We start from the raw sequence: 26,775 nt of genomic DNA on the forward strand, positions 1-26,775 counted from the left end.
GCTAAAAGAGTGTATATTCCTGCTAAAGAGTATATTTTCTCTATTAGAGCACACACATTGACGTAGAACGTCTTTTTAAAGACGCGTCTTTTTAAAAATGCCTTTCCGTCTTTGTGCGATTCCTGGATGCGGTCGTTATCTCTCCGCCTCCGAAGGCCACGGGTGCTCACATGTCTGGGCAGCGATCACACTGAGGCAGCGTTTGTGGATGGTTTATGTTCTCATTGTGAGGATATGACCATGGCAATGTTGCGGTTGCAGCTTTCCTTCTTCCAAGGGAAAGCCACTCTAGCCAACCCCTGCGCTGTGCCTTCTACCCATGGGTGTGAGGCCAGCCCGGCTGGCGCTGGAGGAGATTTGGGGAGTTCAATGGCCGCGGTCTCGCTGGGTAATACCCCGCCGACCTCCCGTTCCCCAGCACGCTCGTTTGCTCCCGGTTCCGAAATGAGACCAGCCCGCCTCATGGCTGGCTTGACGTCTCTTTCGGGGCCCGTGAGCAGGATGAGTCTTTGATTGCTGCATCGGAGAGCGCACTAGCGATGTCGGATGCCGAGGACTCGACTGGGCTGCCACCTTCGGGTCTGCCCGCCCAGTCTGAGGCTGACGCAGAGCTGACCGCCATGCTTGCCCGGGCCGCCGCGAGTATCGGGATGGACTGGAACCCTCCAGCCTCCCCTGAGCGCTCGCGGCTTGATGATTGGTTCCTGGGTTCTTGGGTTCTTCAGGTGGTGAACCTGCAAGTGCTGCCCTGAGAGGAGGCAGACCCAGCCCTGTCGTTGCTGTGTCTGGTGCATGCTTTGCGCACCTACTTGGATCGCACGCAGAGCTTTAGATGCTCTGAGCAGCTCTTTGTCTGCTTTGGTGGACAGCGGAAAGGGAACGCCGTCTCCAAACAGAGGCTTTCCCACTGGATCGTGGACACCATTGCATTGGCCTACCAGACCCAGGCCGTGCCCGCCCCCTTGCAGGTTCGAGCACACTCTACAAGGAGTGTGGCGTCCTCATGGGCACTGGCCAATGGCACCTCTCTAGCAGACATCTGCAACACCCAGTACTTTCATGAGATTTTACAATCTCCGGGTTGAGGCGGTTTCGTCCCGTGTTCTTTCAGGTACGAACAGGTAGAGTTTGGTAATACGGAACAGCTGGCCGGGTGTATCACTTGTGTATAGCACCTTTCCCCTCCCCTGAGGCAAAAACGTGCACTTTTACCCCCAGTCGAGTTCATGAAATCGTGGACCCTGGATGTCCTTCTTCCTTAGCCCTATGGTTTGCGAACTCGGTGGAGGAGTTCGCAGCCAGCCCCACTACGGGGTCTAATATGCCCTGTACTGGGATAGGTGCTCCACAGGTGCCGATTACTCCGGTAACCCCTGTGATGTATATTCCACGGTACGGTCTCCCTGTCGGTGGACCCGTGTCTCCCTTTGCTCTCTCTGCCCTCAGTCGCTGTGTTTGTAGAGTCCCCTCCCCCCCCCCCCCCATTCGTGGCGGGACCTACCACCGCGCCTCTTCCATGTGTGGCTGCTGAGCCCATGTGTCGTATTTCCACATGTTGACCTCCCCTTTTGGGCAGGATGTGGTCTCCGTGGGGTCTTTTCCCCCTGAAAGAATAAGAAAGGAAAAGAACACCTTCCCCGATGTGTATGATAGCGTTAGATGGCCCCAGCTGAATCGAATACTCTGTGGAGAGAAAACATAGAGAGAAAAGGCTGCGGCTGGCGCGGCCTGCTCCCATGCTAGTTACATCGCTTCCCCCCCCCTCAGGGAAGTGGGGAACTACATGACGTCTTTTGGGGCGTTGGGGGAGGTTACGTGCAGTCTGATGCACCTGCTATTACGCACGCAGCAGCTTGCTTGCACCTGCATCGGCAGTTCACGTAACACGGTTCAGCTGTTGTGGCGTTTTTCCATAGGGACCCCTAGTGTCACTACATCGACACAATGTCGAGTGAGTGACAGAAGGGGAACGTCTCGGTTACATTTCGGAACATCCGGTCCCTGATGGAGGGAACAAGACGTTGTGTCCCTCTTGCCCCAACGCTGTACTAGCCGCTGAAATGGCCGGGACCGTGTCTCGGCTCCTCGGCACAAAACCTGAATGAATCCTGCATTCCAGCTCCCTTTTATACCCGTATGTCCTAGGGAGTAGCATGCAAAGTCCACTAGCCAATTCTCATTGGCCCTTTCTTAAAGATCTAAGGTGATCGGGGCTCTCAAGAGCGACCCCTTGTGTCACTACATCGACACAATGTCTCAGGGAATGGAGGTTACGACAGTAACCGAGATGTTACTTTTAACAGAAGGCAAAGTAACATGTGTAAGGTTTGTTCATTTGTGTGGATCACACTTGTAGCAGAACATACGTTCAAATGTAAAGACTCCAGACAGAAATTCTCCATAATACAACATTCTTTTCTATTTCCATCCAATCAAACTTTTTTTAGTTTAAAAGTGAATCATTGTAAATGTAATTTTATTAATTTTAATGATAATGCTAAATGATATCTATTATAATACAAGTACCATTTTACTGTTTTCTCAAGCAATTGTTAAACCATAGTGTAGTAGCAGATTAAAAGGGGGAAAAAAACCACAGTGAATCAGGCCCAGCTCTGATTTGCTCATTTTCTGGCCCATGATAATCAAATAGCCACCTTGTCTGGTTATTTTGAACTTGAGCATATTGAAGGAAGAGCAGAAGCTAAAAAGTGTCCTTACAACATTACATATAATTAAGTAAATGTTAATCTAAACATAAAAGAAAAACTGGAAAACACTGCATGAATTTATGGAAGACATATGGCAAATCTTTCCTTCACCTTTAATAAGGCCTTTTTCCTGCAGCGTTTTCATAGAGGGCCGTCTGGAAATGAATTTCTTCAGTCTGTTCTTGACTCCATTCTTGTCTGCGTTGTCGGAGGCGCTGTAATTCAGCTTGAACACTGCACAGGGCATCACAAGAGACACAGGAACAATATTGTCACTGAACACTTGCTACATTCTTTTGAGGGTGTCTTTGTGCCAGTCCTCCTCATGCAAATAAGGCAATCTCCTTTTTCCACATTGTTTCAAAACATGGCAAGCACCCCAGAACAGAGCTACTTATGTAAAATATTCTCCTGTGTAAGGGAATATCTCATTTCGCAACATTTATTTATTGATTCTGGCCAATGTTAGTGTCAATATTACACCAACTTCTCGAGTCCAGTGATTAGTATGTGAATAGCAAGAGCTGGAGCTACTGACTAGTATTCAGTACAGTAGCAAATGAATTCTTTCTGATACTCATTCAGGGCAGAAAATGCTGCAATTACCATTGACAGAGGCGTTTGGAGCTTGTCAAGTCACTTGTAATTTATAATAATGATTGACAGTGAGCAGACTGACTCAGTCTGACTCAACCTCTCACTGGAATTTAGAACAGCTGCATATTGTCTGAAATTCAGTCAAATTTATAGCATGTTCAGTGTACCAGTCTCTGTCTCATATGGTAAATGATGTAATAAGATGAGCAAATGTGTCTGCATTTTATAACAGTAGTCACCTCTATTACAGAAGGGCATGTTGTTTTAACAGTAACAAAACTGTGTTTGGTCAAAGTGCAGCTGTATTTCCTGTTGAGCGTATGATGCTAACAGCTTAGAGGAGGAAGTGATCATCAATGCCTCAAAGGAGGGATTTTACAAAAACATTTTCCAGGTCACATTTCAGCCCAGAACCAAAAGGGCAAAAAAAAAAAAAAAAAAAAAAAAACTCCTATTTTTAGGACTATCATAATTTTTTGCTACATTGTGAAATTATTTTCTTGACAACTAAGCACAATGTGTACGGACATTTAATTTTGACGTAATTTTTAAAAAATTATTTTTATTATTCTCAATTGTAGTTCTCATCAGAATATCATTATTGAAATGCAGTATTATTAGATTGAAAAAAGGCAGTACAACAAATTGTAAAATTTATGTAGAAATACTTTTTAATATGTTTTAATACAAATTAAATTAGGACATTTATGTCTTTTTTTTTTGGTATTACTGTAATGAGAATGTGTGTAATAATATTTATAAACATAATTTATTTTCTTTTTTGCAATCTGGACATGTTCTTGACAGGTTTTGTGAGATTCACTTATAAAGAGATGGAAGGGGCAACAGATTGTCTCATCTGTACTGCAAACTCATTAATGTATTAAACAGTGGTAAAGCAAAGCTGCAACCCTGACACAGTCACTGTTTCTAAAGTCTCTGTGTTGATTGCCAGTTATCACCTTTCTCTCTCTCTCTCTCTCTCTCTCTCTCTCTCTCTCTCTCTCTCTCTCTCTCACACACACACACACACACACACTCATTTTCTCTCTGTCACACACACGTTACTCACTGATGGAGCGTCTGTGTTCAGATTTGGGCTCTTTTGGTTTGGGTTTAGGCGGATCACCGGTTGGTCTTGACAAACATTCTGTACTGTTGGACCTCTGTAGGGTTGGTCTAGCATAGCTCTGGCCTCCAGCTCCACTCGACTACAACAAAACATGATATAAAAGCAATAATCATTTAGATGCAGAAATAACATCCAAAAATACCATTGAAGTATTTAAACCAGTGTCAGTTGCTTGGCTAGTATTGCATTATTAATGTATCCAAACATTTACTTAACAATTCCTTTATAACAATCATGGCTGCAAAAAACTGACCTTCCATTCCAGGTCAGTACAGGTTATGTGGCCTAAATTATGTAAAAAAGCATACAAAGAATTGTATTCTAGTGTATGTAAACAGAAAGAAAATAAACTGTGCCTCTTTAGCACTGAGTGGAAAAAAACATACTAAACTCCATCTACAGTGAAATGACGATAACAAATTGCAGTGATACCAGGCTTCACTGTTAGAAACAGCAGCTAATATGACTGCCATTTTGAATTAAATGGATTACAGGACTTGTTTCTCTAAGAAAATTACTTACCAGACTGTCTACTGCTTTTTTGATGGCATCATGCCATTTACAGATGGTTGGAAAGTGATCTGCCTGCAGCAAAAATTCATGACCGGTGGGAGTGGTTATCTGTTGGGGAAAAAGAAGGCTGAAAAGGAAGCTAAGAAGCGACATTCAAACACACACAGCCAGCAAGCTTTGTGTTAACAGTCATCTGCCAATAACATAAGACTAGTGTATAAATAATTAAAGCAAGCACAGTGTACTATATCACAATCATAATAAAATATTCCCTAGAATAGAACAGAATAGAATAGAATAGAATTTATTTGTCCCTTTTCAGAGAAATATTTCCCATTTTTGCCATTACCATTGTTTAGTTCACAGAAAAAAGAAAATTTTAGAGCTTCAAAATTGTGGCACCCATTCACTTGTATTGTATGGACCTATAGAGCTGAGATATTCTTCTAAAAATCTAAAAGTCATACACATATGGGATGCCATGAGGGTGAGTAAAGTATGAGAGAATTTTTATTTTTGGGTGAACTATCCCTTTAACTTTTTCTTCCAATATAAAGCCAATATATTTTTCTATTACAATAGACATAACATAAATATAAACAAGCAATAAAATATTTTGTTGAGTTTGGACAAAAATTAAAATACCAATGCAAAATCAATAATATGCACTGTGTGGAGAAGGTAGATCTCTGGTATACAATTGCACAAACAAACAAAGTAAGAGATTTTGCTTTGAACTGATATATTTCAGACATTATAAGCTTTTTGACAAGACTATTAATTTGATTCCTAACTAAACATAAGACTTATTTCTCTAGACTGGCATAACTCTACATGGCACAGTCGCATAGTATAAGTGGCCTTCCCTGAAAAGTACATGCAAACACCAACGCTAAGGTCAGACTTGTCAAATACCATTGCACTGAACAGATACTTGTTATTTTAAAGAGAGCTGACATTGCATATTTCTAAAACTTAAAATCATTTTAGAGTGGCCAGTCTCTTAAAATACCAGACTGTATCACAGAATAGATTTCTCCCCCCATACAGTCGCTCCACATTGACGTCCAAAGTTTTCGCCCATTTAAAACAGACTTTTCTGACTTTGACAGAGGGTGGCAGGGGGAATCAAGCAGTCTCTTTGGGGATGGAGTGAATATAGAGGGAATGGTTAGGGGCACAATTCTTGTCAGAGTGTGTTTGCCATCCCTCTGTTCTTCAGAATGGAACATCCGAGAGAGCATGTTTGTTCTGAAGCTTTGTGTTTCCTGGAGGCTGCCTGCGGACATGACAGTAATAGTTTATAGTGGGGTGGACTTGTTGGCGTCCTCATTGGCGGTTTGAACGGGTGAAACATCTCCACTGTAATGAAGGATATTCATGCTGCAGGTCATCAGAAACTTTCAGATGACAGTTTCACATCTCTTTCTGGTCTTGCTGTCATATAATGTGTGAAGCTCGTGCAATATCCATTATCTTTTATGCAGATTCAACAGATTTTTTTTTTTTCTTTTTTTTTCAGACATTCAAAATTAAAAGAACATAGTGTCTTATCTACTGATGTACTGTCATTCAACTTTGAAACAAAGCTCTGTGATAATGTTTCACAACCCAGCACGCAGTGTATCAAATAATTTAAATAGAGCTTTGGTGTTGAATTTATTAAGGCTGGTTTCGCTTTGAAACACTATTAAGTTAAACTAAAACACATTTTGTATTTCTTTCAAAATAGTGCATCATGTGAAGCAAACATCGCATTGGTCTTTGATTTCTCGGTGATCATCTGAGAACATCAGCTGGTGAGTCATAAGTTCTGCTCCCTCTGTTTCTGAAAAATGATAATAATCTCACTTAAACTACCCATTGTCCTATTCACCATTGCCCCTTTGGAACAGATCTCATAATTTATTCCGTGTTTCACTATGTCTGCATGTGGTGATGTGGTAGAACAGCATTCTTCCACCTCAGAAATATTGCTAAATTACGACACATGCTCTCTGTTGCTGATGCTGAAAAACTAATTCATGCATTCATGACCTCAAGACTAGATTATTGTAATGCATTACTGGGAGGATGTACTGCAAGTTCAATAAATAAACTTGGTTCAAAATGCAGCTGCCAGAGTGCTGACTAGAACCAAGAAATATGATCATATTAGCCCCATTCTGTCATCATTACATTGGCTACCTGTTAAATTTCACATTAATTTAAAAATTCTGTTAACTACATACAAAGCTTTGAATGGTCTGGCTCCACAGTACTTAAATGACCTTCTGACACGTTATATTTCATCACGTTCATTACGATCACACAATTATGGCCTGTTAATAGTTCCTAGAATATCAAAATCCACAAAAGGAGGTAGATCCTTTTCTTATTTGGCTCCTAAACTATAGAATAGTCTCCCTAACACTGTTCCCGGATGCAAACACACTCACTCAGTTTATGTCTAGACTAAAGACTCATCTATTTAGCCAGGCATACACCTAATTTATCCTTCAACTCACAATTAGGCTGCCTTAGTTAGGTCTGCCGGAACCAGAAACATTTCTCAGAAATATTTCTCATAATCTATAACTCTGCAATATTTGAATGGCATCTATGCTAATATTATTCTATTTCTTTCCCTGTCTCAACCCCGGGATTGATATCCTGAGGTTACCAGAGCCGGCCAAATCCAGCTCCATTCCTGCTTGGTGTCGGACTCCACTGCTATGTGTCGCTGAGTGATGATGCTAGCCAGACATCACTTCAGTCTTTTACAATGGACTTCAGAGGATGAACTGATGCTATGTAAGACATCAGCTAATTCATATGCCACTGCCTGAAACTTGGATTTAGGATGGGCCCCAACGAACCTCACTGAAATGACCTAATTACAATTATTATTTAATTATTTATTTTTATACACAATTTGCAATCATATTTAATCAAATTACACAATGATGACTCTAATACTTTATAGATATTACCGTTTCATTGTCTGTTAAAGCATGGTTCCCTATCTGTCACTCACTCGACGTTGTGTCGATGTAGTGACACTAGGGGTCACTCTTGGGAGCCCGAGACACCTCTGGTCTTTGATAAAAGGCCAATGAAAATTGGCGAGTGGTATTTGCATGCCACTCCCCCGGACATACGGGTATAAAAGGAGCTGGTATGCAACCACTCATTCAGATTTTCTCTTCGGAGCCGAACGGTCATGCTCATTGAGCTGAATCCTACTGTTCATTCACCTCTGCTGGATCTGACGGCACATTTCAGCGGCTTCTCCCTCCTCTGCACTGGTGCACTGCAGAGAACGCCCCTGGGTGCTTCGGCAGAAAACAAGAGAGTATATTTTCTGAAAGAGCTTTTTTCTTCTAAAAGAGTATATATTTCTCTAAAAGAGCGGCACACACAGAACGTCTTTTTAAAGACGCATCTTTTTAAAGATGGCTTTCCGATTGTGTGTTATTCCTGGTTGCGGTCGTTATCTCTCAACTTCGGATGGTCATGATCGCTGTCTTTCATGTCTGGGCGCGACCCACACGGAGGCAGCGTTTGTGGATGGTTCATGTTCTTATTGCGAGAACATGATCATGGCAATGTTGTGGTCGCGGCTTGCTTTCGTAAGCCTTGGTGGCTCCCCACCTTGGTCCTTCTACCTACGGGTATGAGGCCAGTGCGGCTAGCACTGGGGGTGATTTGGGGACCCCAATGGGATCGTCTCCGCCGGGTTTCCCCCCACGGACCTCCCATTCCCCAGCACGCTTGTCTGCCCCAATCGGGCTTCCGGATGAGTTCGTCGGCTCGTCTCACGGCGTCACCACCTGCGGTGGTAGACATGATCACTCAGGCTAGTGCCCCCTCTATAAGGCGCCTGTATGCCTTTAAGTGGCATCTGTTCGCTAAGTGGTGTTCTTCCCGATGGGAAGACCCCCAAAAGATGCGCAGTCAGATCAGTGCTTTCCTTCCTGCAGGAGAGGTTGGAAGGGAGGCTGTCCCCTTCCACCTTGAAGGTGTACGTTGCCTCCATAGCAGCACACCACGACGCAGTCGACGGTAAGTCCTTAGGGCAGCACGACCTAATCATCAGGTTCCTAAGAGGTGCCAGGAGGCTGAATCCCTCCAGACCGCGCCTTGTTCCCTCATGGGACCTCTCTGTAGTTCTTCAGGGTCTATAGAGAGCCCCCTTTGAGCCTTTGCAATCAGCTGAGCTTAAGGCACTCTCCTTAAAGACTGCCCTCCTGACTGCGCTCACTTCCATCAAGAGGGTAGGAGACCTGCAAGCATTCTCTGTCAGCGAAATATGCCTGGAGTTCGGTCCGGGTTACTCTCACTTGATCCTGAGACCCCGACCGGGCTATGTGCCCAAGGTTCCCACCACCCCTTTTAGGGACCAGGTGGTGAACCTGCAAGCGCTGACCCAGGAGGAGGCAGACCCAGCCCTGTTGTTGCTGTGTCCGGTGCACGCTTTATGCATCTATTTGGATCGCACGCAGAGCTTTAGAGTCTCTGAGCAGCTCTTTGTTTGCTTTGGTGCACAGCGGAAAGGAAGTGCTGTCTCCAAGCAGAGGATCACCCACTGGCTCATTGATGCCATAACTATGGCATAACATGGCCAGGACATGCCGCCCCCGGTAGGGCTACGAGCCCATTCTACCAGGGGTGTAGCAGCTTCCTGGGCCCTAGCCAGGGGTGCCTCTCTAACAGACATTTGCAGAGCAGCGGGCTGGGCAGCACCCAACACCTTTGCAAGGTTCTATAACCTCCGAGTGGAACCGGTTTTGTCCCAGGTAGTGGCACGCAACACAAGCGGATAAGCCCGGGATAGCCAGCTGGGTGTATCGCTTGCACATAGTGGCTTCCACCTCCTTTTGAGCTGAAGACGTGCGCCATTAATTCCTAGTAGTGTTCACAAGTTTGTTCCCTGGTTGACTTCCTCTGAGCCCTGTGGCAGTCGAGTTTTCGGAGAGATTCGCTGCCGGCCCAGTACACGTGTTAACTAAGAGTCCTGTTCTGGGGTAGGTGCTCCGCATGTGGCGGTTCCCTTTAAGGCTAACCCCATGCGATATATATCTTCCGCTAATTTGTTTCCCTGTTGGCAAACTGCGTCTTCCTTGGGCAGAGCCCTTCTGCCCCAGTCTCCATGTTTGTAGTAACTCCTCCCCCATTGGGCAGGATCTACCTTGAAGACACTCCACATGGTTGGAAAGACCATGTGACATATCCTTCCACTTAAATATCCCCCCCTCTATTTGGGTGAGGTGTGGTCTCCGCTGTGTCTTCCCCTTGGGAGGGACACCCCCTGACTAGACCTGGCAGTGAGTGGAAATAAGATAAGGGGAAAAGAGGCCACAACTGGGTTAAGCCTGTCTCTATCTCTTGGGTAGTCGACTTGTCCCCAAAAAGGGCCGTTCAACACTCATAACTATGTTGGGGGAGGTTATGGGTCGACCTGGTGTGCTGGCTATGATTGCACACAGTAGTCTGCCCGTCACACACCACCAGTTCACGTAACACAGTTCAGCCAATTGTGCCGTTTCGTATAGGGACCCCTAGTGTCACTACTTCGACACAACGTTGAGTGAGTGACAGATAGGGAACGTCATGGTTACTTGTGTAACCTCCGTTCCCTGATGGAGGGAACGAGATGTTGTGTCCCTCCTGCCACAATGCTGAACTACCCGCTGAAATGGCCAGACCTTATATCAGCTCCTCAGCATAAAACCTGAATGAGTGGTTGCATACCAACTCCTTTTATACCCGTATGTCCGGGGGAGTGGCATGCAAATACCACTCGCCAATTTTTATTGGTCTTTTATCAAAGACCAGAGGTGTCTCTGGCTCCCAAGAGTGACCCCTAGTGTCACTACATCGACACAACATCTCGTTCCCTCCATCAGGGAACGGAGGTTACATAAGTAACAATGACGTTTTCTGTAAAGCTGCTTTGAAAAAATCTGTGTTGTGAAAAGCGCTATACAAATAAAAATGACTTGACTTGATGCCCAGGGTTAGAAAAGTATGAGTCTATGGAAATAAAGTCAGTGTATGTAGTACCTTACTGTGTTTGTGTCCATGAAGTAAATGAACGTGGAGTGATTGGAGCCATTTAACAGAGTTAAGATTTTCACATGATAATATTTCACAAAAAAAAACAAAAAAAAACTCATTCATTATTTAACATTAGCAATCTTATTTGAAACCCACGCTGTCTGTTACTACCATAAAAGTTGGTAAATCAAAAGTTCTGTATGTTAAACGCAGAGTAAATGTGAAGGAATACTATTGGTCATGAAAATAGCAAAGGGGCAGAGGAGCTGATTGGAAAACTGGGACTAGTGGGATGTTTTGTGTTTTGTGAGTGGAAATAGGAAAGTGTATATCATAAAAGCACAACACTTTTAATCAAACTGTTTAATGAGGAGGAATTTGAATATCTGGGCTTCACTTTGACTGTTCATTAATGTTTAATTATGCAGAGCGGTACAAAGACGGAATGCCATTTGCGACTTAACATTTGTGTTCTGCTGTTAAATTAAACATTAAATTGAAAGCTACATAAAGACACAACTCAACTTTGAAGCGCGTTAGATAGCAGGGTTAATTATCTCCAATTTTGCACAACTCCTGAGATGGGTCTGCGTAAGAGAGCTATCGGCTGCCGAGAGAAAAAAGCAGATGCAGAGGGAATGGAGGAAGATCCATTGAATTCTCTGATGCATTCTTTGTGTGATGTATCGCACAATGTTTAATTCAATGATTCTGACTGCAGAGGCCAGATTAAAAATAATAATAATAAAAACAAAATCTTTGTAAAATGTTTCACGAGCAGGAAATACTGCTTTTGTAACCTACATTCTCTAGACTGCAATTTTAAATGAGCGAGCTATTCTTGTAAAGGATTAGACGGTCAGTAGATTTGATTAAAACAGTGATTTGTAACACGCACACTCAAAAAACTTCCACAACTGAAGTGCTGAATTTCAAGTCAAGGTAAAACATTATATAATTTTGATACATTAAATAATATCAATCATAAAATTTATCAATTTCTGATAAAGGCACATACTTTTAAGTTCACAAAAAAAAAAAAAAAAAAAAAAAAAAAACATTATTGCCCAGGAAAAAAGGTTTAGTTAATTGAACCATTCATATTCCATTATTTAAGAGGGTTTTGAACTCAGTGTTTGAAACCAACAGACAAAATCATTGCTAAAGAAAACACACATTTAGGTAAACTGTATTTGTGTTGGACTTTAAACTCAAAACCGTATAGTTACTGAGATACTGTATAGCCATTGTGACAACTAGACCCTGTCTCCCCTATTGACCTGTTTCAAGTGATGTCATATTTCCATATTTCCAAAATTCCAAATACCTTCATTGTACTGTGCTGTGGGATGTGAAAAAGCCGGCAAATGTTTTGTTTATTTATAAATCTTGAAAAGGTTTAATTACCAGATTAATTTCCAGAGCCAAAATGCAATTTTCTTTCAATAAAGTTCATTTTATGAAAGTCAAGCAGCGATGAAAGGGGAGAGCAGATAATAAAACACTTGTGGGTCTTTGCTCATTTATTCAGGCATGTCAGTTATCTGTACAGGTGTCAGTTATATTTATAGCATCATCGATTCGGATACAATTAAACTGGAAATGCACATAGGATGACATTATTCATAACACCCAGACTGTATAAAGGTATGTCATAATTGTAACACATTGTAATGAATATAAAGCACAACAGTGTTGGTCTCTTTCTGTGTATCCTTCATGAGTTAAATGCAACTCTTACATTCATAAAGATGGGATCATCACAGATGTTTAGTAACAAGTGACTAAATCAGAAAAGAAAACAACACAACAATTTGTAACTTCTGAATGAGAGATGTTTACGGTGATGCACCGCTGGACGTGTGAACTCGCCGGTCACACATCAGACTCAACTGGCGTACGGAGATGAATTGTGGATGAAATATATTTAAATGTCCGCAAAAGTCAAATTTTGCAATATTTGTGCTGTCTTCAGACCTGTTTACATTTCTCCTGGGACTTGGCATTTTTTGATGCTTTTCTTGATATTGTTTTATGGGAGTTTTTCCATTGAACGTCATTGTTTCTTCCCACTGATGGTCACAAATATTGTGGCTGCTGGGGGAAAGTGATGTCACTGAAACAGGTCAATACTGTGTTCTTCACCTCCATCAACCCCTCCAGGAAAACAGTTTGAAAAATCATATCAAGTACACGATATTATTGAAAATTGTTTTTGAGAATGCATGCATCTTGTTGTGTTCATGTTTCGTAACTTGCCCTTTACAAAAAGGACATTACTACAGTACTACAGGCCAGAATGTCTATTATTTGTCCTGAGATGTAGCAAATTGTGTGTACTTGCTAAGAGAGAGTCATTTTGCTGCTCTAATCTCCTTTGTAATCTGCTGTCTGAATCTCAAATCCTTCCGTTCACCCCGTGATTATTACCGAATATACAGTATATTGTTGGTTACGAATACTGAAATTAATGCTCAATACAGTGTAAGCAGCTTTATACACTAAGGGAAAGCACTGCAAATACCTTTCGTCCAACACTCTTTCAAAGTGGTCTTAAGAGATAAAAGATTGCATGCTCGCAAGCTTAGAGGTGCAGTAATATATTCCAGATCTGAGTGGCAAAGTGCTTGAAACTACACAACGTCTAGTCAATCCACAAATGATACTGCAATAAAACAATATGCTTGGGTGACTGTGAACATAGATGACATATTCTGTGAATATGAAATACCTTGTTGTCCCATGATAACCTTTTTAAAGCATTACAGGCATAATCTCACGTTTTTTGTTGTTAGAACTATTGGATAAGTTGTGACATGATGTACATTATACACATATAAATGTGACATTACATAAAATTGTGACTCCCAAGAAGTAACATCATAAGGATCTTGTCTACACCATGGGGGGAAGGCAAGTACACATTCCATTTTCCCAATTTTTACAAATATTTTTGTGTTGACCTGCTGAGCTTCAGGGTCAACATTTTCTAAAGGTAAATTTGTCCTTTCACTGAGCGTATTTACATGCACATTCTCACACCAATTATACTTAGTAATCTGACAACGTGTAAGGTCAGAAGATAAAAGGCTAAATGGCTTTCCTAATTTGGGGTAAGGTCATAAATGTTATAAGCAAAAAACAATCAGCACATGTAGATTTTTGCCCATTACCCTGTTTCACATTGCATGTACAGTACACCTTTACCGCCATTCATACAGGTTTGTCCAATGAGTGCAAGTGTTTCACGCATGCCTATTTTGCATCTTATTCACGGAAAATGTCAGATACAGTTTTTTGTTTGTTTTTTGTTAAAAGTCATTAAAATTTATTGTTGTTTCTGTCACCTGGAGACAAAAAACCAATAACAGCATTTTAACTGCTTTTATACACTGACTCTTCTTGTTACGTCTTATACATTATCCTATTGCTCACAACTAAAAATGCCCTTCCTTTAGTCTGCAATTTGAAGTCATTTGGATCAAATTTATCTTGATAGAAATGACAACAGTGTCTAGTGTTGAGTCTCCCACTGCTGTGACAGTTAGGTTAAGGCTGTTTACATGTACCACAATGAGTGACAATCTAAACAACATTTTGTAATTAGACAATATGTCACTTCATTAGCACAATTCTATAAAGTGTCCTCTCAAGAGCACAATACTTAGCGGTCCTTCTAGGCAAGCCGTTCAAAGTGTCAGCTCTCTCCAACTCACTGTAACGCATGTCAGTCTGTCATAATTTGAGGTAAACATGCCCGAAAGGTGCCGTGTGCATGAGACACTAGATCTGATAACGCCTGGCCAAAGATCTTCACATCCATGGACAGTTCAGGAGATGGCGTATGGACATGAACCACATGCTATTTTAGTGCCTATAAACATTGCAATAAACACCACTGGCCACATTCCAAGCAGCACACATTGGATCATAATTGCAGCATATTCTCTGTCCACTTTTGGAGAAAAGATTTATTCAATAATGTCTGCCCTGTCTGACTGACCTCATTTGGTTGGATCAAATGTAACTTTTGAATTCACTCAGATTATAGTTGTATAGTTTGTGATGCACATAAAGGGATAATGTCAAACTATGGATGGGTAGTTGATGCATGAAGTGTCCATAGACTTTATTTTAATCAACATCAAAACTTTAGGTTATGAATGTACAGTTTGAGTTGTATATCTCAGGTGCTGTGTATGGTCATTTTTTCTAATTTATTTTTTTCACAATTTTTAAACACTTTTTTGCCTTCATTAGTGTTGTGTTGTGACAAATACATTTTTAAAATACTAATATTAAATGTAGTCTCTCAATTACTATGAGGTCATAAAAGCTGCATGCATAATAAATAAAAAAGAATTAGCAAAATAATGTTTCAAATATTTTTAGATGGAGTATGGCATGTCACACCATAGGTTGCATGTCTGCTACCCAAGTGTAACAGGTAAAATGAACAGCAAAAGAACTTGCACCAATGCCCTGATGAGAGCGGAACAGTTTTTGTCTCTCCATCTTGACGCCATATGCCGTCACTTGATATTTCAATCAGCCTCAGATGTTTCCTCTTGATTCTCAAACACTCATGCCAGGCACCTATTGTCAATAATATGACACAGTTGTAAGGTCTTAGTCCAGGCACTTTTGTATAACAGGATAGCTGGATTTGATAGTCTTTTTCACGCAGGTGACGCAAGCACGGATGTGATGAGATTCAGATTTCCATTGTCCGACGTTTTTGTTTCCTGCTGCACTGCAAACTGATAGGCTGCATAAGAAACATCTTTGAATTTCAGGACAAATGTTTGGAAGATAGTACTTTTCCATAGGTTGTTTAATAGTGAAGGACAATGGAAAATTCTGTACTTGTGTTCTTTTCTCACAGGTAAGGCTTTTGGTTTGATTAGGATAACAAACTGATAATACGAAGATGGTCCAATTAGAAATTGTACGGGTACTTTGTATTCTGTGTTGACACTTTGCATATAAGTAAGTATTAATCCAAGCATTCCAACTTCAGTTCAAGGCGTTCCTCTAGTGTGTTGTTCACCAAAGCACTAGAGTTTCATTTGTGTGCGTAACAAAACAGATCTAGTTTTGTGGGAGCTTTGAAAGTGATAAATGAATATTGCTCCCTGGGTTCATAACCCTTTGAAATGAACCAGAAAGGCTGTGAGAATCAAACTACTGAAAACAAAAGCGTGATGAGAATTTTTAGCTAAGATCAGGAGATTATTGGTTCAAGAGTAGAACAACTACTCACTAGTGGGCATAAACATCTTGAACATTGGGGAACACAGTTCAAGCCAGAATTTAAATTCTGTCATCCGTCATATTGTTCTAAAACTACATTATTCCTATAACCACATCACAGACGAATTAAAGATTCCTTATACTGTACGCCTATACTGTATGTGTTACAACAAATTACGCTTCAGGCCCTTGTTTTCATATTCCAAAATGTATGGTCTTTTTAAATTGGTTAACATTGCAATTCAAGGGTCCTACTGTAATTTTCAACTGATAAATGCTTTAATCCTTGTATTAGCAGAGATATAAGCATCTGCACAAGCATTTAAGGGTAATATCAGAAGTGACAGAAGCATAAAAAGGAATGAAAGTCAACTCTAGATGCTTCAGACACTGATCAAAACCTCTAATAAAAGAATTTGAACTTCCTTAATCGCAGCGATCCCTCATCTGACACAAGTGTTTTGTCTTGCCCTAAGCCAAGCAGATCTTCGAGACCTCGGATGAATGCCTCAGATTGCAAATCTAACTCTCCACGCCATCGAATTAACGACCTTCCACACTAATTTCTAATCCCAGTTGAGGTTGATTGACAGTGATGGCAGACTACGAAATGGCTTGGTACCATCATTACAAGCACTTTTTTTCTGTGTGAGAGTTTGGGATTATTTAAGATTACTGTTTAATGCCTTTTTAATCTCTCCTGCAGCAAAAGATTTCTGAGCAAAATACTGGACAGCGAGTACAGTGGTGGTGATAAGTATGCGATGAGATAGGAAATCAGCTTTTTCTCCACAGTTTGCCTCATTATAAGAGTTAACTCTGCTATCAATTCATTGATAAACGTTTGCTGCCCTGAAACACCAGCTGAACAACTATCTCTCTTTGGATAAGTCTTAATGAAAAGCCTTCACAACAATTATGACTGGACAGAGATATAAGGAAATGCTCTTGGATGTTAAAGAACTTCCTAAAAGATCTATTCAAACATTGGTGTGCAGAAAAAAAAAAAAAAAAAAAAAAAAGAACTGTATGGTTATTTCAAATGTAGCTCATATTTTCTCGCTCATCTCTTGAGAAATGCTTGAGGGTTTTTAAGAGGTATGACACCAGTTATGACAGACAAAATCAAGTCCTTAAGAAGTGGGCCTGGTAAAAGCCCTTGCTGCTAAGCTCACTTAGCAATTGGATTTCTCTGTGGGTTTTCTTTTTTTTTTTTCAATCCCTTGAGACTTCATGAATGCACTGAGCAACTTGGTTAAGCCGTGATCTTACAAAGATTGAAAAAGGAAGGATAGATTGTTAGAGCTACAGCTACAGTGAGCCCAAGATGTTATCTGAGGTGAGACCTTGTGACTCTGTATTCAAGACGAATGGCTAGAAGTTCAAGATAAATGGCTAAGAGCTTCAAATCATACTGACAAGTTTGTCAAAATATGGCTTCACCATCAGATTTACAAGATAATATGCATCTGTATAAGGGGAGTCAGTGGCTAGTTAACACTCAGGGAAGTCACAAGGGACCATATCCCAGTAAAGGTTTGGAGTCAAAAGTCCAATTACACAAATGTGTGTTTTTGTTTGTTCTTTCTAATAGTGTTTTTGTATGTTTGGCTTGAAAAACGTAGTTCAAAACCCTGTCAAATTTGAATTTTGTGAATTTTATCATTTGAATATCACACACACACACACACACACACACACACACACACATATATATATATATATATATATTTTATGTAATAGCTGTTTTATTAACAAGGAAACAAAATAAACAACACTAGCTTATATTGAGGCAATTTAATGAAGGTAGATTTTAATCGAAAGCTTGAACTGTGCTCTCAGGACAAGGGTAGTTTTATAAATGTCAGGTTTTGTAAATGTTCACCCACTGGGGCATGTTCTCACAAACAGTCAAAGTGTAGTCAATATATTTCATCTTTTTTATTTATTTATTTGTTATTTGTTTCCTGGGCAATAACAGTGAAAATGTTCAATAGATTTTTGTAGCCAAGACTTTCAGGTATGTGCCTAAACAAAAACTGGATTTCAAATTTAGACATGCCCTGAGAAAAATTCACTGGAATAAAAAAGTGACAACTAGCCATGGTCATATCTACTGAAGTTTCCAGTGCACATTTTTCTTTTTCTTTTTTTACCTAGTTTTGTTGATCTATGTAACTTGTTCACTGGTATAGAATAATAATAAAGGTGTAAATGTCAAACTCTGGCTCAGTGTTCTATCATTGACTGTCCTACCTGAATCACATTTTTTCGGCTGGACTTCTCTGTTGTCCACTCTATTACAGCCTCACACAGATCCACACCATCTAGTTTATAACCTGGTTTCTGTGGGGAAAGAACAATTACATGAACTCTTTTGCCAAGATACTAAATAGAAACTCAGCATTTCTCGAGTATTATGGGAATCTGTGAAATAATATACAATTGATGAACAAAATGTTTGATACATAATAAAACAAAGATCCACAGGCTTTTTAATTATATGAAGGGCCACTTCATACAGTCCTGCAGTTTTAATGAGGTGGCAAAAATACTTAACTTCAGCCTGATAACCTCTGTATATTAGCCTTAGAAATGGCAGAGAGCTTGGGGGCTTTATAGCCACTTGACCATGAGTGATGTGGAAACTAATATGAGTAACCTCAGTGATGGCCTCGACATTTCATTTACAAGTCAAGGTAGCAAATTCTATTGTACCTTTAATTTGTTTAATTTTCTGTCACTGCCACATGCCCGCTCAAATCAGCAGAATATTAATAGGGCTGTTGAATTTTATGCACAACGGGTAAATATTTTCTCAGCAACAGCCAGGATCAAAGGCAAAGTTAGGAAGTGAGTTTCGACAAATATGGAAATCATTATGTTTCCCCACCCAGGCGCAAACAGTTATGCTGATGAATTTACATCAATAACTATTAATTAATGCTGTTTATTTAATGTTGAAGTTTCCAGGGGCTTTCTGAGGCCCCAAGCAACCGGTCAACCCGGTGTCCCATTTCGAAAATGTTTGCTTAAAAAATTACATAAAATTGATTTTAAATCATAATTTTTAATTCATCCTATCAGCCATTATAGCCAAGAACAGTCAAAATGTTTAATGAAATAAAAATCTAGTTAAAGACTAGTTATACATTGTAACCTCAGTCACCTCTTTGCAAGCTGAACTTGTTCAGAATGTTAAATCTTTGTGACGCCTGCACTAAAAATAATCTAGATGCAGCGCAACGAATGAAACAGAACGCAGGTGTCTCGACATGCGTTTTTCAAACCTGAAGTTCTTATTAACTTGATACAGTGTCTAAAAATGTGCCGGTCATGAGTGAGGCACTGAAGAAATAGTGAGACATGGTGTAGAAGTAAAGGACTTTCAACCAGCGTGTTTAAATAGGAAAACAATGGAAAAACACATTCGGTGTGAACGGCCCCTCATCCGTTTGCGCGTATCTGTGAGTGCGAGCACGTGGGCAAAAAAGTTCAGAAGGCCTGTATATTTTTTCATAAATTATAAACCTGAACCCAAAGTCCTACTTGATCAACTGATCCGAACTCGGCGGACCTCTAATCTGAACGGCTCTGAGAGCGCTGACAACAGCATATCCGTGTGTATACCCAGAACAACATTACCCCTTCAGTGGTTATTGCGGAGCCTTCCTAATGGGGCAGTGGCCCCCCGATGTCTGGGGCCCCACGCAATTGCCTGGTGGTTTAAACCGCTTCTGGAAGTTTCCTGTTTTTACTCGTCTTTTCACATTTTTCCATTTTTGTTTTTTCAATTTCACATATTTGAATGACAAGATTAAGGTAAGATTTATCAGTTCAACAGAAAATGTCTTCCCCCAATCTATATAAGAAACAGCAAATTATCAGTTGTAACCATTAAATCTTTTTACTAAATACAGGTACACTTGCATTGTTTGTGGGTACGTGTAAATGTCTAAGAGTGGTGCCATCTTACCAAATTAGCCACAGCTTCTTGTTTGCTCTCCTTATAGAATAATAGTTGATTAGAGCAAAGAACAACCCAGGTGGAAGTCCAGTTTTTCCTGTGAAAGGATCAAATTAATTCAGATTGTTATTTTGTATTTTTTTTTTTTGTATTAATAATATTAATAATAATAATACATTTATTATTATTATTTATTGTACCTTAATTTCTTTCCTCCTTCAGCAATTTTGGCTTTGTTCAAATATTCTCCTTTTAACACAGGCTGAAACACAGAATGAAAAATACATATATTATAATTTAAAAACAAGCTTAAAAAATGTGTCAGTGGGTCAGTTTATCATTTTTGTTGTTATTATTTTATTTTTTTTATTTGCTGTTTCGAAACCATGCTTCCCATTTCTGGTGTAATGAATGACAACTATGTTTAGACAGCCCTGATTTTAGTTCTTTATCATAATTTATTTATTATCAAATTTATTATCAAATGTTATTAAGTTTTGAGAGCAACTGCTGGCTAATTATCTAATTGTTTCTGGCTCTAAAAACCCAATTATAAATGTCGTAATGAAGGAGGTACCATAGATCATACCTGCAGCCCAACAGAACCATCAATGTTATGCTGAGACTGGTTCCTCCGGTGACGGCTGATCTAAACAAAGAGCATGTGTTGCTACGCTAAGTGAATATGTATTATCTCTCACCCAAATATTATCAAACTGCCTGAATGAAATTATGCCAGTTACAACCCTACCACAGAATTTTAACATCAGTTCTATATAATAATTTTATATTCTTCTGCTGAAATTAACAAACAGCTCTTTTGTGACTTTTCTAAACTAAACTATAGTTTATATGACATTCCATTAAACGTTATATATATTAACTCCTTTAATATCTTCTACAGCTTATGGTTTGCTTTATACAATCACTGGACTTGGCATTTTAATTTACATGCATGTTTGCCAGATTATTTTTTAATAACATTTAATAACTGATACACAAATTCAAAGCATTTTCAAGAACCTTAATTTAAATTACATTATGTAAACAAATACATTAACATATTCATCATAATTCTAATACAAATTACAAACTGTTAGTCGTGGTGTTTAATTCTTAAGAATCTTAAAAGTGTGTATTTATATACTGTATAGTGTATAAACATGTATCTAGACAGACTGACAACCAAATTTAAAGCCATGAATTGTTGGTTTATTTGTAAAAGTATTCTGAAAGCATAAAATATATTAATTATATGTTATGTATGATCATAGCTTTTGATGCTGTAACCTCAGTGTGTAGTTAAAAAGAAGTACAAACAGCAGGCCTTCTTCAGCAGTGCTGGCCTGCCCTCTGCTGTTTATGCAACACACTCTGCTCCTGTGATTCTATGAACAGATATGACCAATGCAACAGGAAGCAACACATAACATGTTTCATGTAATGCAGTTCTGCACATCCATGCAACATGGATTTCCCCCAAGTATAGTACAAGGGCTCATGAGGGAGAGAAGGGCATAAATTCATTAAACTGTCCCTGGAATGTGAATGTGCACACAAGCAGAGCTCACTAGTTTCTGTTGTGAGTCAGGCTCTTGTATGACCATAGACTTTGTCTGGCTGAGTCTCTCTCCAGTGATGCTCTGAGAGTTCTTGATCCTCATCTGAACAGCTCCAGGAATCACCAGTGCTGGCTGTTTATGCATTGCTGTGGGGAAACAAATGAATAAGAAATATAAGATTCTGCACTGTTTCTCCTTTGCATGAAAGGTCAGATATCCTTACTTCCATTGAAGCACACAAGATCTCTTTGGAATATTCTTAAATCATGCTGGAATAACATGGATCATCAGGTTTTGCACAAACTTGTGGAGTTCATGCCAGCTTAAGTGCATCATTTCAGCAAAAGGGGGACACACTATATGTAATGTGAAATTCTCTCATATTTATGCTGATAATATAATTTGTAATGGAAAGTTTTTATTTATTTATTTATTTATTTATTTATTTATTAAATAAAATAAAAGCATTTACAGAAGTGAATCCAGCTAGTTGTATGTTGGTCATGTAGTACATGCCTATTATAAACTATGGCTCAAATCTCTTTTTGAAAGATGGCTCATGTTAAAAAAGGCATCAAAGAATCGCAGTGAATTCAGTTTCAATTGTGTCACATTTGACAGTATATCTGTGCCAATTTATCAATATACATCAATATGTGCCTTTTCAAGTAATGGCCTGAATTCACTTCCTGATCATCTTCTAAACTGCAGAAACAATTTTAAGTTTCATCTTTCATAAAAAGTTTTAGTATATTTATATAGACTAAATGGTATTCATTTCTGTTTTCACTCTGTTATTGTCATTAATTTGCTATCTGTAAGCAGTGTGCAAAGCAACAAATTTCTAGTGAAGGTTTCAACATCAGTTTGATTGCACCATCAGCATACAGTGGAGGAACTGATCTGTCATGCATGACTTAAAAGCGTCTCTCAGCCCTACATTTAAAGCTAGATTGCTTGAACAGCAATAAAAGGTTTACATATGTTGACAAGGAAACCCTAATTCAAATTAATTTTCCCTTCATTTGTCTCGCACTCTAATGGGTTTGTCACAATAAACAACCAACTCCTGAAAAAATCAACTGCAATTTTTCTCAGTTTTTAGTGTTTCAGGTTTTGTACAATGATATTTCTTTCAACCACTACAGTCCTCTTAAATGTTTATGAAGGCCCTTTATTTATTCAAGATAAACTATGTTCAGTTAACATATACACTAATCTCACTGATCAAATATCAAAATCAGGGGCCCATTAGATTCCCGCACAAGTAAAACTTTGTACTCTTTAATTGTGACGTGCACAGAACGGGGGCAGCAGGGGCACAAGCCCCTGCCCCTTTCATTCACAAATCTGAAGGTGCCCTTCTAGTCATCCAGAAAAAAAGTAGACATTGTTATAATTAAATTAAAATGGTTAAATAAAACAAAATTCAAATCTCGTAATAATGTGTTATTATGAGGTTTCTTTGTAAATCGAGGGCGTATTAAAAAACATTAAGCGTTGGTTCCTTTAACAGTGTACGTTACAGCAGATCGGGGGCAGATTCCAATCGCAATTGATCCTCCCTATGTCCTACTCACTCTGAGGTTCAGAGCCCTTGAAGTGGGTACTCTGAAGGGAACATGGAATTACTGTATGAATGTGCCCTTCGTCTTGTGGGAGGGCCCATTCATTTTCTCACTTTCGTTTGGAATGAACTTTCGGCATCCCCTCCTGCAGCAGTGCCCTTTGAGGGAGCAAAATTTTTGTTTTGAATTTGCCCCGGAGCATCGAAGTCACATCACGATGCATCAGCTGTTTTTTTGTTTTTTTTATTCTGTTGGTTTTTCATGAAGCTACAAGCGAAACGCGACAGAAAATATCTGTTTACAGCATTTACACTCTAAAAGCTTTTTTTCTCCAGGCCATTACTTGATATTAATTTCATATGTGAGTGAAATAATGTGTTGTTTTCTATTCGCGAACTTTCCACGATGATAAAGCATGATGATTTGACAGTATGTTTGACAGTTTGTGTAGAGTATATAATCATATTTCATAAGTTATGGAAACGGTACACTTCTATTTTGTCAGCAACATGAATAATAAATAATATGTAGCCTACATTTCCACATGTTCACATACTTTGTACTCAATTTTGATGCTACATTAATTTAATAAATACTTTAGAATCCAGAAATTACATAGCTTGCATTGCTTTTGTTTATTTATGAAACATATAGTTAGCATTTTGGTTGTGTACTCACAGAACGATGCTGACACACCAACGCAGAACTATAATGCAAACCAACACAGGTCAGATCAAATGTCCACTCTATGTATTGTGTTGTAAGTTCATCAACAGATTAATACTCGATTGCTTCTGCATTTCCAACATCACATGGCAAACACCTGCAGAGTAGACAGCTTTATTAATCATAATATGAGTGGTCACGTTGTTTTCAGTGATAGAAATGTAATACGTCTTTTATAGAATATTGCCATTAATTGAAGGAGCTGTCTGATTCAGGCAAAGCCAATTTGTTTTTATTTAAACTAATGGACTAATCATTTTCAGAAAAATACCATGGTATTACCACTTTTGGACATGTGTGCTACTCATTCAAAACCATGGTGATGAGGTCAGAATGGAAACAGCAGAGATAAAATGATAAAGTGAGAGTTCAGAGATGAGAGAAGTGAAAAGAGTGATGAGACAAGAAAAAGATTAGAGCCATATAAAAAAATTAATAAATAATAATAAAAAAAAAAGACTCTGTGTCGTTACCATGGTACTGAATGATTATATTCATATTTCATGATACTGTCACAGTACTACAAGATACTTAAAAAAATACCTTGGTTTTACTGAAACATGTCAGAAACATGGGATTATCAAAGACCATGTCTGAAAAAAAAAAAAAAAAAAAAAAAAAAAAAAAGGGTAAAATATTGTGCTTTTTGTTAGGAATATAACAATATAATAAGGCTATTATTTGTCAAAAAAGGAAATAATGAAAAAAAGGATGTTTATAAAACAAGAAAAATGCTTAAATACTCCCAAAGGAAATAATTTGTTAAGTATATATAAGTGCTACTCTTAAAAAAAATAAAAATAATAATAAATAAATAAAATAAATAAATCAGTGCCCTTTTTCATCCTTTCGCCCCTGTCCATGCTGAGGTCTGTGCACGCCACTGCTCTGTAGTAATTGTGCTGTAATAACTATTTAGCAAAAACACATTATTTCCTTTTATTGTTATTATTTTTATTTAGACAAACAAATAGCTTGACAATTTCTCATTTGTCCATGCAAGGAAATACATGTTGTAGCCTTCTGTATGTGTAAAGTTTTTTGAATTTTTTTTGAGGCTGTTAAACCATGAAATCTGCTACTGACATGGTAACCCACTGTGGCATGAAGTAAATACTTCAAAATAGGAAATAAAAAAAAAAAAAAAAAAAAAAAAAAAAAAGAAAAGAAAATGCGGAAACATAGTGCCACTTTTAGCCATGCATGATAAGTCAACTCTCTTTCAGTGGTTTACAAGAGGAGGCAACAATTTTTGTTCACTTTAAACTTTCCTATAAATAAAAGTAATAAAAAAAATAAATAAATAAATAAAATAAAAAAAAAATTATAAATAAATATTTGCAATGCACTTGACCAAGGCATCAAACATTTTAGAACCTGAACCTCCTATCCTTCTGACCCAACATATTGTCATGTATCAAGGTAAACAATACTTGTATAGTTATAATTGTATAAATAATATTTAGTCCTATTTATGCAATGTGCACAATTGCACGCATCTGTCACTTTCAGGACTTAACTCTCTTTAAGCGACATTTATCTGCTATGTAGGAAAGATCACTATCAAGAGCTACCTTAGAAACCTGTGCGGAGAACAAATAAACAACCAAGTAAACCATCAGTAACCAACTGCCACCCAGAAACATTTCTTTAGTCGCATCATCTATGTCCATGTTAATCTTCTCTTACATTCTGTCATTAAAACAGAGCCACTGCATCTCTCTAAACAATTTTGTCAATAAACGAATAAAGTGGACACTCGTACCTGGTTCGTAGTCGTATTCCAAAAGAAATACTGATTAAACCTTTATCAGTAGAGACAGAGAGAGAAAGTGTCGTTTGGAGGAAGTGCATACATGGGGCTTCTGCTGTCACACACTCTTCACTTCCTGAGGCCTGTGACAACATCAAGTTAAGATGGCCACTGTTAGTGCTGACAAGAACAGATAAAATGAAATCAGCACCATCTCAGCCCGAGAGATGGCTTGTAGGGAAAGCAATGATCATATTGACTGCCATTTTGGAGATTTCTTTCATTTGTTTGTGTGGACAAACCTCTTTGGTTTTGGGGTCTTTAGAAACGTTAAAATTAAACAATGATATTCAACTGATTGAGAAGTCATGATCCATATAAGATTGCTCTGTAACATTTTGTATTATTGTGTTTTCTGGACACATTTCCCCCCTTAAAATATAAATGTATACAAATATAAGTTTAAAAAAAATTAAGAAGGGCAATGATGATTCTTTTTATTTTCATTTTTATTTTATTTTTAAACAGAGAGACAGAAAACTACCAACTTTCCTAAAAGGTAAAATTATTTGTGACGCTCCATTTCCATTTAAACTGTTTGAGGACGCACATTTAAATATATCTCTGAGTGCACCCTAACCCCATTCAGCACTGTTCGCACAGGAAACAGCATCATCAATGTGGTCTGACGTTTGACTGTCTCGTTCCCAGCCTTACTTAACACTTTGCAATAAACATGGCTCCCCTAATACTTTCTTTCTTCTGCAGAACAGAAATGAAGATTTTTTTTTAAAAATATCTCAGCTCTGTTGGTTCATTCAAGTGAATGGCTGCCACAACTATGAAGCTCCAAAAACCACATAAAGGCAGCATGAAAGTACTACAAATGAATCCAGTGGTTAAATCCATGTCTTCGGAAGCAATATGATAAATGTGGTTGAGAAACTGATCAAT

At 38.9% G+C, this 26,775-nt stretch overlaps 2 protein-coding genes across 5 annotated transcripts in view; one reads left to right on the forward strand and one right to left on the reverse strand.

The window, feature by feature from the left end:
* Positions 1-7,976, forward strand: part of LOC127448118 (glycosyltransferase-like domain-containing protein 1) — a 125,966-nt gene extending 117,990 nt beyond the window's left edge. Inside the window, exon 9 of the mRNA XM_051710429.1 lies at positions 6,686-7,976. Coding sequence (XP_051566389.1) covers positions 6,686-6,740 — 55 coding nt within the window. The 3' untranslated portion in view covers positions 6,741-7,976. The remainder of the gene's footprint in view (positions 1-6,685) is intronic.
* LOC127448120 (rho GTPase-activating protein 15-like) overlaps positions 1-25,958 on the reverse strand; it is a 63,511-nt gene extending 37,553 nt beyond the window's left edge. The window contains exons 1-10 of one of the 4 annotated variants that reach the window (XM_051710430.1): positions 25,834-25,958; positions 24,021-24,165; positions 21,784-21,920; positions 20,802-20,861; positions 20,413-20,474; positions 20,222-20,309; positions 18,502-18,591; positions 4,963-5,061; positions 4,381-4,519; positions 2,823-2,945 (exon numbers count right to left, since the gene is read on the reverse strand). In XM_051710430.1, the coding sequence (XP_051566390.1) occupies positions 2,823-2,945; positions 4,381-4,519; positions 4,963-5,061; positions 18,502-18,591; positions 20,222-20,309; positions 20,413-20,474; positions 20,802-20,861; positions 21,784-21,918 (796 nt within the window). In that variant the 5' untranslated portion in view covers positions 21,919-21,920; positions 24,021-24,165; positions 25,834-25,958. The remainder of the gene's footprint in view (positions 1-2,822; positions 2,946-4,380; positions 4,520-4,962; positions 5,062-18,501; positions 18,592-20,221; positions 20,310-20,412; positions 20,475-20,801; positions 20,862-21,783; positions 21,921-24,020; positions 24,166-25,833) is intronic. The other 3 variants (XM_051710431.1, XM_051710432.1, XM_051710433.1) reach the window with 3 other exon arrangements.
* Positions 25,959-26,775: the final 817 nt, after the last annotated feature.

The sequence above is a fragment of the Myxocyprinus asiaticus genome, chromosome 11 (genome assembly GCF_019703515.2).
Source record: "Myxocyprinus asiaticus isolate MX2 ecotype Aquarium Trade chromosome 11, UBuf_Myxa_2, whole genome shotgun sequence".
NCBI classification, from domain to species: Eukaryota; Metazoa; Chordata; class Actinopteri; order Cypriniformes; family Catostomidae; genus Myxocyprinus; species Myxocyprinus asiaticus.